Source organism: Sinocyclocheilus rhinocerous, unplaced genomic scaffold (genome assembly GCF_001515625.1).
Source record: "Sinocyclocheilus rhinocerous isolate Xijiao unplaced genomic scaffold, SAMN03320098_v1.1 scaffold393, whole genome shotgun sequence".
NCBI classification, from domain to species: Eukaryota; Metazoa; Chordata; class Actinopteri; order Cypriniformes; family Cyprinidae; genus Sinocyclocheilus; species Sinocyclocheilus rhinocerous.
In genome coordinates, this window is record NW_015654520.1 from 304,837 (window position 1) to 316,757 (window position 11,921).

At 40.2% G+C, this 11,921-nt stretch overlaps 2 protein-coding genes across 3 annotated transcripts; both read right to left on the reverse strand.

Moving 5' to 3' along the window:
- Positions 1 to 514: 514 nt before the first annotated feature.
- On the reverse strand, positions 515 to 6,796 carry LOC107717470 (galectin-3-binding protein A-like). The gene is made up of 5 exons (XM_016524233.1): positions 6,653 to 6,796; positions 6,184 to 6,387; positions 5,957 to 6,088; positions 2,346 to 2,607; positions 515 to 1,460 (listed from the first exon to the last, which is right to left on the reverse strand). Exons 1-5 carry the CDS (start codon positions 6,717 to 6,719, stop codon positions 515 to 517), a joined length of 1,611 nt encoding a protein of 536 aa, XP_016379719.1. The 5' UTR covers positions 6,720 to 6,796.
- A 2,212-nt stretch (positions 6,797 to 9,008) lies between these two features.
- Positions 9,009 to 11,380, reverse strand: LOC107717490 (galectin-3-binding protein A-like). 2 transcript variants are annotated; one of them, XM_016524255.1, is made up of 5 exons: positions 11,264 to 11,380; positions 10,914 to 11,120; positions 10,608 to 10,730; positions 10,251 to 10,512; positions 9,009 to 10,113 (listed from the first exon to the last, which is right to left on the reverse strand). In XM_016524255.1, the coding sequence occupies exons 1-5, from the start codon at positions 11,322 to 11,324 to the stop codon at positions 9,027 to 9,029; spliced, it is 1,740 nt and encodes a 579-aa protein (XP_016379741.1). In that variant the 5' UTR covers positions 11,325 to 11,380; the 3' UTR covers positions 9,009 to 9,026. The 2 variants fall into 2 exon arrangements, with proteins under 2 accessions (XP_016379741.1, XP_016379739.1); XM_016524253.1 differs by having other exon boundaries at positions 10,599 to 10,730.
- Between the last annotated feature and the right edge of the window lie 541 nt (positions 11,381 to 11,921).

Below are 11,921 nucleotides of genomic sequence, written 5' to 3' on the forward strand. Positions count from 1 at the left end.
ATGGTTTGATTCACTATTGCATACCATATCAAAATATATATCAGAATCATTAACTTTGTCATTTTACTTGTATATAAAATATAGCAACTTTGCATCATCCCGTACTGGCATAGGACCATTTTAGAATTAATTGAGTAATGTATATGTGCATAATAATAAAGGTGATTGAGCTTAAATAGATTTACCATTTTACCAGTCTATGATTTCATACCAACTTACCAACAGTACAGCAGGAAAAAATTGAGTAAATTACAAAATAAATTATGAAAATGTTTGTTTGTTTCATTTGTACCATTTTTAGGCGCATCTTTAAACAATCAAACATTGTTAATGTCTAATAATTTGATCATTACATGAAATAATCAAAATGAGCAAAACCCTTCACTTATTATTATAATGATCATAAACTGACACTGAACATTAAAAATGAAGATTAATCATGATTTTAATTGGATTGAATTGAATAAACAGACGTAAACTTTACCACCGGTAGAAAATGACATGATGCATGCAGTCAGATATACTCTGGACGCACTACAAATCTAAAACTGTAGTCATCAGGACAGGGGTTTGGCAGATCCATACTGCTGTTATTTGGAATCACTGCCATGCTGTTTTTGATACCATATCCGTATAATCTTGCAACAGGAAAAGATGTACATGAAACCCCATAATTAGAGCATTCCTGATTACTAAGAAACACCTGGGCTTGCCACTGCACATTTTGTTCTCTGTAAAGAGCACTAGGGTGTGCAGGAGTGGAGAAGGTTTGGATTCTGTTATTTTGGCCATAGTAGTAGTGATGGTATTGGTAACTGACGGTTGTGTCATTGATAAATAGACTCCACTCATCTCCAGTGTAGATTCTGGGTAGATACTCACTACTTATGTTATCAATTTGATTCCTGATCTTGGAGAAGGGTAGAACATTGAACTGAAATCCTCTGAGCAGACCAGTTAGGTACAGTTTCTCATGATTCTGACGGAGAACGCCTGAGGAAAACTGCATTGCATACAGCTTATCCACTGGGATCAAGAGGAAGCGGATGTGATTCAGGAGACTGGCCTGTTGATCTGAACTAATCTCATCACCTTTGTCTTGGATCCATCTCTCCAGAGCTTCAAGAAGAAAAGCTTCATCCTTCACAACCAGGTCTGAGCGCCGCAGCAGAGCGTCCATCATGTGAAAGGAGATGGTGCTCCACACTGGAGAGCTTATGAGATACTCGCAGTTCCAGGAAAGATACTGAAGGACGTTCTCCTGCAGAACAAGGTCACCTGTGCGGACGCCATACTTGAACATGGATACCTGTGTATGGAAGGTGTTGTCTTCAGGAATGAGTAAAGTGAAGACCCTGCCAACATCCTTCATAAGCTTCTTCACTCCAAAGGTAAACGCCAGCTGATGCAGACATTGAGCCGATGTGATGGAAACATCAATCTGACGTGTGTACAAATACCTGAGCAAAAACAGATAGTGCCTAAGTACTGTGTCAATATTTAGTTCTGACGAGTCATTCCCAGGAAATGGTGTCATTTGTGGTTGTAGCTGGTGGCTACACTATCTTAATAGTCAATCTAAAGGCTTGAATACACTACATGAAAAAACGTAGTCTATCTGCACTCTACACTATAGGCACTTATACGCCTCATTGCAAAGAGATGCCTGATAAACTGCTTTGAGCATTGAGCGCAAGTTTCACAACGCTAAGCATGTTACAGTTATGTCTTGGTGTTGGAAGCTTCCATTCAGCTGTGTCAGCAAGCTGCAAGAAATAGAGGTTGAGTGATTTAATGGAATTCAAGTGTATTTCGGGCAAACCACTGGTCGCTAACCAATATCAGCTGCTGATTCGTCACTCCACCTACTTTAATATAAGGCCTTTCATACGCATGCTCCTTCATCTGTCGCACAGACATATGCACCCACCTCCACCCCTTTCCCTCCTAGCATCTTGACAAAAGAGCATTTGGATATCTGCTTAGGAAATTATTTTGACTGGACTGCTGACGGTAGCCACTGACTTCCATACTATGGAAAAAATACTATGGAAGTCAATGGCTACCATATGGCTACCAATGGTTTTGTGTGAACTATCCCTTTAAACCAAAATAATTAATCCACAGAATTCCCAATAAATTCTATTCTCAGAAGTGGTCCTGACTGAACTTTATTATGATTTATTTTTGCAAGGTGGAGCTTTTATTAGAGCAACCACATTAGACATTCTAGTTTACCCCATTCTTTGTATGAACACAATAAGCCACAAAAGACACCGTTCAAGAGAATCACACACAGAATAAAGAAACAAATAAAAAAAGAGAAGTGGTCTTTAGAAAGTTACCTAAGAAAAGCAGAGACATGAGGATGGCAGGTCTGGCTGATATCCACTGTGAAGTTTCCGGAGTTGTTTGTTATGTTTAGTTCTGGATAAATCATAACGATCATACTGTGCACACAAAAAGTCAATTCTGACTCTTCACTGACGTCTTGGACATTAATTGTGAAATCACAACCATCTCCACTGTCAAACAGAAGACCAAGATCATCAGACAAACCCAGACTGTTATCCAGAAAGAACTGATGATTGCTGGTTATGTTTGTACCTGCAAAAAAAAAAGGTAATAAATAAGATGAAAATGTTCCTCAAGTTCCTCAAATCAATAAAAATCGTGGTCAAAGCACTTTGGGAAAACAAAGAAAATCAGTTTCTGTGGAAAATTTATTTTCTTGCTAGTTCACTGAAATTATAGCCAAACATGTTGCTTTTTATAGTAACACCTTGTGGCCAGCTGACAGTGAACTTCTGTGACTTGAGAGTGAACTTTCATGCTTATTTTTGTTATGGCCAATGAGTCTTTTGCATTTATCCGGAGCCAAACCTGAAAGGGAGTCCAGAAGATCCCACAGCATTGCAGTTCACATAATTCACGTAGTTATAATTCATGGCTGAAGATTAACGTTAATTGAGTGTGCATTTTATTAACAAACAAAACAATTAACAATCAAATTGGGAAGCTCCATTTTCAGGAAGCTCCATTTTACGCACAAATTATTCTGAATTTACTCATAGTCTTAGAGTTTCATGAATGAGGCCCACTGTCATTATGTGATCCTTTACATACATTGCCAAATTCATGATGATTAAGGCATTTGAAACTGAAATAAGTACCTGGCGAAAATTAAGTAGATATTTGTGGCTATACGTTAGGCTTGAAAGTGTATCTGCCAAACAAATTGAATAACAAAGAAATCTTTGAAATTCAAAGAGAAACATTAAATAATAAAAGGCAAGTACTGCCACACTTTTAAAATGTTGAAAACTGGTTGGAAATGAGACCTCAAATATGCTTATTTTAAATGTGTAACAGCGCCACCTAGCAGCAGATAGATGTTGTATAGCCTATTGCAGTGGTTCTTATTCCTGGTCCTGGGGACCCCCCTGCTCTGCACATTTTGCATGTCTCCCTTATTTAACACACCTGACTGAGATCATCAGCTCGTTAGGAGAGAGATCCATGAACTGAGTGTGTCAGATAAGGGAGACATACAAAATGTGCAGAGAAGGGGGACCCCAGGACCAGGAATAAGAAGAACCACTGGCCTAGTGGGTGACATCTGGGACCATTTTAGTTTCTGCATTTTACCACAGATATGGAGGGTGACAATCATTCATTTTTCAGATATCGGACATTCAATTGTTTTTTTTTGTGATACTGAATATTTGACTATACTTGCTTTCATAGAAGAAATGTCATAATAATAAAACATCTGAACAAAAACAAGAGAAAAATAATAAAAGTAAAAAATGAATACAATTAGGCATTATAGTTGTCACTGTTATAGGTGTTTTCATATGTTTCTTGTTCTCCTCCCCTGTTTACTTCAGGTCTACCCAGTTTCTGATCTTGTCATTAGTTTCCATGGTTACGTACAGTACGGTTAGTTTCAGGTGTGTCTCATTAATTTACCAATTATATATACTCCCTGTTTCGTTCCGTCCTCTGCCGGGTTTTTGGATTACACTACTTCATAGTGCGCTTAATATAGCACTACATGTTACAGAATAACCGGCCTAAAAGTGATTAATTTGTGGAGTTTCTTTCTTTTTGCTTTGTTTTCTTTTTTGTTTTTATGGATTTGCCCGATGTCAAGAGGATCGTTCCTTCACTACCCAGACAGCTGCCTGTGTACATTCTATTACGTTGGACTGAACACCTCGATGAAGGCCAAGCTGTCTGGCGAAGGTCCTCGAGGAAGCTTCGCCGCATTTGTGGAGTGGGTACTGGTGAATTGTGGATTGGCTTTCACCATTTGCCCCATGGGGTACATCCCCAGCCCCACTCTTGACTCAGAGCCCAGCCTGCCATCACCCTGCTGCACGGAGTGATTGTGTCCACCGCAGATGGAGAGCCAGAGCCAGCCGCGACAAAAGAACTAGTGCAAGAGGATGCGACTGATCCTGCCGCTGTAGAAATTCTAGTGGAGTAGGCGGGCATGGAGGAAAGCCCCGCCCACATTCCCACCACTGAGGGTTAGCTGCTGCTGGCCTCTGAATTAATATTTAAATATTTGGAAGAGGAAAACTTCCTGTTTCTCTCGTCATCGCTGGTTCCGTCCAGCCCTGAATGTCCTGTGTTTCTGCTGGTTCCATCCAGCCCTGAATCTCCTGCATCTCCTGCATCTCCTATGTTGCCCATCACCAGTTCTCCTGTGTTCTCTCCCAGCCTCCCTCTCCCTCCTCCTCTCCTAAAACCAGCCAGTTCCTCAGCCCTGCCTCCGCTGGTTCTTGTCAGTCCCTCAGCTCACCTTAAGTTAGCACCATCCAGGTGCTCTGATTCACTTCGGGCCTTCCAGTCCCCAGCTCCTCCTTGGCATGAGGATCCCTTATCTCCACATCTAGCCTCTGAGTCCCGGACTCCACCGCGGCCCTCTGACCCATCAGTGCCACCTTGGCTCCTTGTTCTCTCATCTCCACCATGGCCCATCATCCCACTGGCTCCACTGGGCTCCCTCATTCCTCTGGCTCTGCCTTGGTCAATCATCGACGTGCCTCCTCCACAGGATTGCACTCCTCCGGCTTCGTCTTGTTGCTCCATCCCTCAGGCTCCATTTGGCTCCTCCTTCCTTCTGGCTCCACATTTGTCCTCAGTCGCTCTGGCTCTGCCACGGTCTTCTGGGTCCCTGCCTCCGCCTCAGTTGCATGAGCTGTTAGCTCCGCCTTGGCCCTCCGGACCCACGGTGTCACTCTGGCTCTTCAGCTCTCCGTCCACGCCTTGGGCTCCACATCTATCGGCTCCTTCTCCATCAGCCTACCTCCACCATGGCTCCTCCCTCCATCAACTCCATCATGGGCCTTCTTCCTGCCTGGACTCTGGATCCAAATCTGGTTCCTCCTGCTCCTGGCTCCTCCCTCTGTCATCGTCACCTTCCTCTCACCATCCATCAACTCCCCTGGTTTCCTGTCCTCTGTGTAATCTGTGTCCTCCTCCAGAGCCCCCCTTCCCTCCTCAGATGGACTCTTTGCGGCGCGAGGACACACCTTTCAGGAGGGGGAGCTACTGTCATGGTTATGGACTATTTGTTGTTTTTTTCTTATGTTTCTTGTTCTCCTGCCCTGTTTAGTTCAGGTCTCCCTAGTTTCTGATCTTGTCATTAGTTTCCATGATTACGTATTAGTTTCAGGTGTGTCTCATTAATTTACCCATTATATATACCCCCTGTTTTATTTAGTTCTCTGCCGGTTATTTGCTTTACATGGTGTTTGTGCTACGTTTGCTCCTGCAATTCTCCTGTGTTTATTCCTTGTGGATTTAAAATTAAAACGCTGTTTTGGATTATGCTACTTCGTCGTGCGCTTAATATAGCGCTACACATTACAATAGTATTACAAGGCCTAAATCCATTTCCATAAGCAAGCGCTGTAATTTCTGCAAGATCCAGTAGATGTCTTACCAGTTTCACAGACCACTCCTGCATCCTCTTTATGTGAGCAGTCAGTAACACCCCAGCCTTTGAAGCAGCATTCAGACAATGAGCCCTCCGAGCCTTTGCAGTTCATGTCATCCAGCCAGATTGGACCAGAGCCTAAAAAGTATAATAGAACACGGGTCAAAAATTAGACTGCTGGTATCACAGTGCGTAACATTTAAATTGTTTTCCCCACACTAATGTGTTTATACCTTCACCATATTGTCCTCCAGGCGTAACTGATATTGCTCCAGGAAAACCCAGCTGACGACACACCACTTGTGCTTCAGCAAGGTCCCATCCGTCATCACAAACTGTACCCCACTGTCCGTCATGGTAGACCTCCACACGACCAGATGAAGGCAGATCCCCCACCAATCGCACTCTGCCTTCACGTTTAGGCTTTGACTCTTCATCTGTCACAAGCGATAAACTCATTTATTTAGAGGGTTCATGAAAATGTAAAAGAAAGCCCACAGCAAATAAGACAGACCAATCTGTGAAACGATGAAGGCTATATTTAAGATCAGATGAACAGCTTTGCCAAGATTTAAAGTAGATAGTAGTATATTCTTATATTTGTAAACACATGCATTTTTGTGTAATATTTATATAGAAAGTGCAAACGCAAACAATACTATGTAATTGTAAAGAAGTGTTATGTTCATATAGTCTACTAACCAAACAAAGTCCACCGCTGTGCTGACACATGGAAAAACAGCAATGTCCATAAAATATACATGACCATTTTCTTGCTGGAAACTCTTTAAAACACCAAAGCAGGATGAACACAATTCATGGAGGTTCTTACTAAAATACTTACAAACCGTCTTGCTTTCTTTTAAATATCTGCTAAATCAGGTCAAGCATTGTGAGATATCCCTTACATGATCCACCACTGTCCAATCACAATTAAGGTCTACCTTAAGTTTCATTTCATGAGAAAACAAACTCAAGAATAAAGGCAGTCTGCATGTTCAAACAAATCCAGTTTCAGTGGCTGTTTTGAGTTTGACACAAAGACCTTTCACACAATACAAAGATTAGGTACTCAAGCCATTTCTCAGCACTGGTGTATGTACATAAAAAGTCTATGCTCAAATAAACGTGACTGTGTTCTGTTTTATTCATTTTCACAAGGCCTTTTGAATCCGGGGTTTGGCATTCAAGTGACTTCAAGTGCGACCGGACCTGGCGTTGAAACGGATTTGAGCATGACGCAGCTGAAACACTCATGATTAGTGTTAACTACAATTCTTTTGCAGCATATTGTCACATATATTATGGCTTTTACTTACTGATAACTGTAAATTTTGGATCTGAACAGAAAATCAAGAGTTACAGTACAACGTAAGTTTCATGCAGTATTCATAAGTCTTGAACAATGAAAGCTATTGCAAAATAAATAAATCTGAATGTAACAGCCAAAAAACAACCTTTTTATGGTCCACAGTCCTCAGTTTTAACAGGGTGGACATTAATTAACTGGTGGACACCTGGACAATAAAGAACCCTTTTTGACTAAGAGGACAAGGTGACACCTGTTGCAAGACTTAGACTCTGAAAAAACTAATTTCATTTTAATAAATTTATAGAGGGTTAATTTAGTGGGCTGTTTAAGCTTGATTGTACTGTGCTCAAATGATTTACACATTCAGAGCATAACAATAGTCTTTTATCAAAAGGACACTGTGTCTTAGAATAATACAACTCTTTTGGCTGATGCTATATGACACTGCTGGGTGTGAGCACATCTCAAAGAAGAACTTATGAAATGTAAGCTCTTTGACATTCAGATCTTCATTTCTAAGTTATAAGGTTGCTCACTAAAACAAATATTACTGTGACAGTACTTGTATTATTTGTTACTGCGGTTAACATGAATTAAAAAGCAAAGAATTTGTTTAAATGTAGTTTTTCCTTGGCTAGATAAAGTTGGCCACCTTGAACCTTCACTAATTCACATTCATTAAATAAACGGACATTGACTGATTGTTTTCTTGTTAGAAAACAGAAGTGTGCAGTTAGGAATTTCAAAAAAGGGAAAGCGAGAGCAGAAAGGAAGGTGAGGCATGAAGCTGAAACTGTGGAGTGAAGAAAGAAAGAAAGAGGAAGTAGTAAATGTAGATGCAGAGAAGAACTATTCAAGTTATGTTCACAACTAAAATTCATTTAAAGGGATTAGAGAAAACATATTTGCTTTTGCATGTGTTATAGTCACATTTTAAATGTGTTGTAGAGTTCATTTTCTTCAATATGCTGTTAGATTTCATCAAATTGAATGTCACTATGCTTTCAGTTGTTTGAATTTTATGCATGAATTGAGTGAACTTATGAATTTTACTCCTATAGCCTTAACTTACTCCTGTAGCCTAGGCTATATGTTGTTCGGTTTGCTAAATATGTCTGTTTGATAATATACATAAATACACCATGCGTTTTTAGAATAACTTTATTTTATTATAAATCAGGGATAGCCCACTTTACCTGAAAATACATTTGCCTGGAGTGCATGATCTCAAAATGTTTATTGGTATACATCTTTCAAATAAAACATACACTAAATTCAAATATTAATGGACATTAAAGTTAAACTTACACACACACACACACAACTTTACCTGAATTCACCCTAATAGTTGTAAATCAGGCAACACATTAACTCAAGATTGATAATGAATGAATGTGCCTAATGAATTGTGATTGTTCTCATATACATTTATTAAACAATTACCTGTTGTGCAACGGTCAACATTTTATCAATTTTGATGAGGCTAGACATATTTCTTAAATATCTTAACTATTAACACTGGTCAGTCAAAGAGGAATTACACTGACAGAGATAATGTAAGAAATATTTGTATTTCATTTCTGAAGTGCACTTTCAAAATTAAGCATTTTTATTGTGACAATATTTAAATGAAAAATTTAAAATCAACTGAAACATTTGAGAGAAATCACTGCAGAATGAGTAACATTAATAAAAAATTTTTTAAAACTCTAATTTAATAGATTTGATTAAACTAGATTCGAATATACTGAAATGCCTGTGCAGTCAGATATACTCTGGACGCACTACAAATCTAAAACTGTAGTCATCAGGACAGGGGTTCGGCAGACCCATACTGCTGTTATTTGGAATCACCGCCATGCTGTTTTTAAAATCTCGGACATGAAAGACATTGTTTTCATTCTTACATGTGAGAATCAACCTGTTGCTGTAGCGAATGGTGCTAGCATACATGTTCTGATTACCATATCCGTACAATCTTGCAACAGGAAAAGATGTACATGAAATACCATAATTAGAGCATTCCTGATTACTAAGAAACACCTGGGCTTGCCACTGCACATTTTGTTCTCTGTAAAGAGCACTAGGGTGTGCAGGAGTGGAGAAGGTTTGGATTCTGGATTGGATTCTATTTTGGCCATACCCACGGTTATAGTTATAACCTATAGTATAACCATAGCTGTATGTAGGCCTATTACGTGGGTATTTGACAGTGGTTGCATTTAAAATTACACTCCACTCATCTCCAGTGTAGATTCTGGGTAGATACTCACTACTCATGTTATATATTTGCTTTCTGATCTTAGAGAAGGGCAGAGCATTGAACTGAAATCCTCTGAGCAGACCAGTTAGGTACAGTTTCTCATGATTCTGATGGAGAACGCTTGAGGAAAACTGCATTCCGTACAGTTTATCCACTGGGATCATGAGGAAGCGGATGTGATTCAGGAGACTGGCCTGTTGATCTGAACTAATCTCATCACCTTTGTCTTGGATCCATCTCTCCAGAGCTTCAAGAAGAAAAGCTTCATCCTTCACAACCAGGTCTGAGCGCCGCAGCAGAGCGTCCATCATGTGAAAGGAGATGGTGCTCCACACTGGAGAGCTTATGAGGAACTCACAGTTCCAGGAAAGATACTGAAGGACGTTCTCCTGCAGAACAAGGTCACCTGTGCGGACGCCATACTCGAACATGGATACCTGTGTATGGAAGGTGTTGTCTTCAGGAATGAGTAAAGTGAAGACCCTGCCAACATCCTCCATAAGCTTCTTCACTCCAAAGGTAAACGCCAGCTGATGCAGACATTGAGCCGATGTGATGGAGACATCAATCTGACGTGTGTACAAATACCTGAGCAAAAACAGTTCAGATACTATAAGTGTCTAACACTGATAAATATAGTCAGTTCTGATTTGAACAATTCAAATTCTCAATGAACTGAGAAAATTGGATTGAGCTATGAAGTTAAGTGGTCTTCAGAACATTACCTGAGAAAAGCAGAGACATGAGGATGGCAGGTCTGGCTGACATCCACTGTGAGGTTTCTGGAGTCTTTTGTTATGTTTAGTTCTGGATAAAACATGAGGATCATACTGTGCACACAAAAAGTCAATTCTGACTCTTTACTGTTGTCTTTTATATTCATTTTGAAATCACAACCATTTCCACGGTCAAACAGAAGACCAAGATCATCAGACAAACCCAGACTGTTATCCACAGAGAACTGACGATTGCTGGTTATGTTTGTACCTGCAATAATGTAACAAAATAGATTAAATAGTACAAAATAATACAGACATAAAAATGCAAATATATCTAGTTGCTGAATTTCTTACCAGTCTCACAGACCACCCCTGCATCCTCTTTATGTGTGCAGTCAGTAACACCCCAGCCCTTGAAGCTGCAGTCAGACAATGAGCTCTCCGAGCCTTTACAGTTCATGTCATCCAGCCAGATTGAACCAGAACCTAAAAAAAAAATATATATAAGACAATTATTTTTATCACAGTGTGTAACAAATAAATTGTGCTGTGGAGTTTGTACCTTCACCATAACGTCCTCCAAGCGTAACTGATTTTGCTCCAGGTATATATATAAGACAATTATTATACACAGTGTGTAACAAATAAATTGTGCTGTGGAGTTTGTACCTTCACCATAACGTCCTCCAAGCGTAACTGATTTTGCTCCAGGAAAACCCAGCTGACGACACACCACTTGTGCTTCAGCCAGGTCCCATCCATCATCACAAACTGTACCCCACTGTCTGTCATGGTAGACCTCTACACGACCAGATGAAGGCAGATCCCCCACCAATCGCACTCTGCCCTCCTGTTTTGGCTGCTTTAGTCTGTCATCTTCAGCCAGTGACACAAGATTTAGAAGAATACAGAAATTTAGAGATGTTTACCAATATAATTGTGACATAGTATTATTTTTTTTGAAACTCGAAAATTCTCCAAATACAAATAATTTAAAAAGAAAGGTTTTATTTACTAACCAAACAGGCTCAGGCGCGCTGCTGAAACGTGAAGAAACAGTAGAGGCCATAGAAGGTACATGATTCTTCTTTTGCTGGAGATATTGCAAACAGCAGCGACAGGAACACAATTCACAACTGAATGAGTTACAAAACATCTTGCTTTTCCTTTAAATAATGACCAAATCAAGTCAACTATTGTGAAACTTAGATCAAATGCTGTGTAATCACATTTGAGGGCTACCAAAAGTTTCATTTCGTGAAAATGCGAAATTTGGGAAGTTTCATTACTGCAACATATGCATTTAAACAAGAACTGTCTGTCAGCATGTCTGGGCTAAGGTTAGCAGGTTAGCCACATGCTGTGCAAGATCAGTCAAACCAAATTCACACAATACAAAAAGAAATGAATTAGTTAATTTCATACATGTTTTCCCTGTCACAGCCAAGAAGGCAGTTCCCCAGCTGCCAGCGCCTCTGATCATGGACATGGACACCCACCAGCTCTTTGCTACCAAACTAATTCTGTTTTCCCAGGGTCCCTACAGGAGTCGTCAATTCCACCCTAGAGCTCTTGCTTTATTGGGCTTCCCAGTCAGTCTCATCCCATCTGGTCCCGTTCCCCAGGCAGCCGGTTGTGTCCTGTCCTGTCTAGACCCACCTGGCTCTTCTGCTCCAC

Excerpts from the sequence above, each read along its gene's own strand:
- LOC107717490 (XM_016524253.1), bottom strand. The coding sequence starts at position 11,324 with ATGTACCTTCTATGGCCTCTACTGTTTCTTCACGTTTCAGCAGCGCGC. Across the intron at positions 10,731-10,913 it reads TGGAGGACGTTATGGTGAAG|GTTCTGGTTCAATCTGGCTG; the intron begins GTACAAACTCCA and ends TTTTTTTTTTAG. Across the intron at positions 10,114-10,250 it reads CATGTCTCTGCTTTTCTCAG|GTATTTGTACACACGTCAGA; the intron begins GTAATGTTCTGA and ends GTTTTTGCTCAG.
- LOC107717470 (XM_016524233.1), bottom strand. The coding sequence starts at position 6,719 with ATGGTCATGTATATTTTATGGACATTGCTGTTTTTCCATGTGTCAGCA. Across the intron at positions 6,089-6,183 it reads TGGAGGACAATATGGTGAAG|GCTCTGGTCCAATCTGGCTG; the intron begins GTATAAACACAT and ends TATACTTTTTAG. Across the intron at positions 2,608-5,956 it reads AGGAGTGGTCTGTGAAACTG|GTACAAACATAACCAGCAAT; the intron begins GTAAGACATCTA and ends TTTTTTTTGCAG.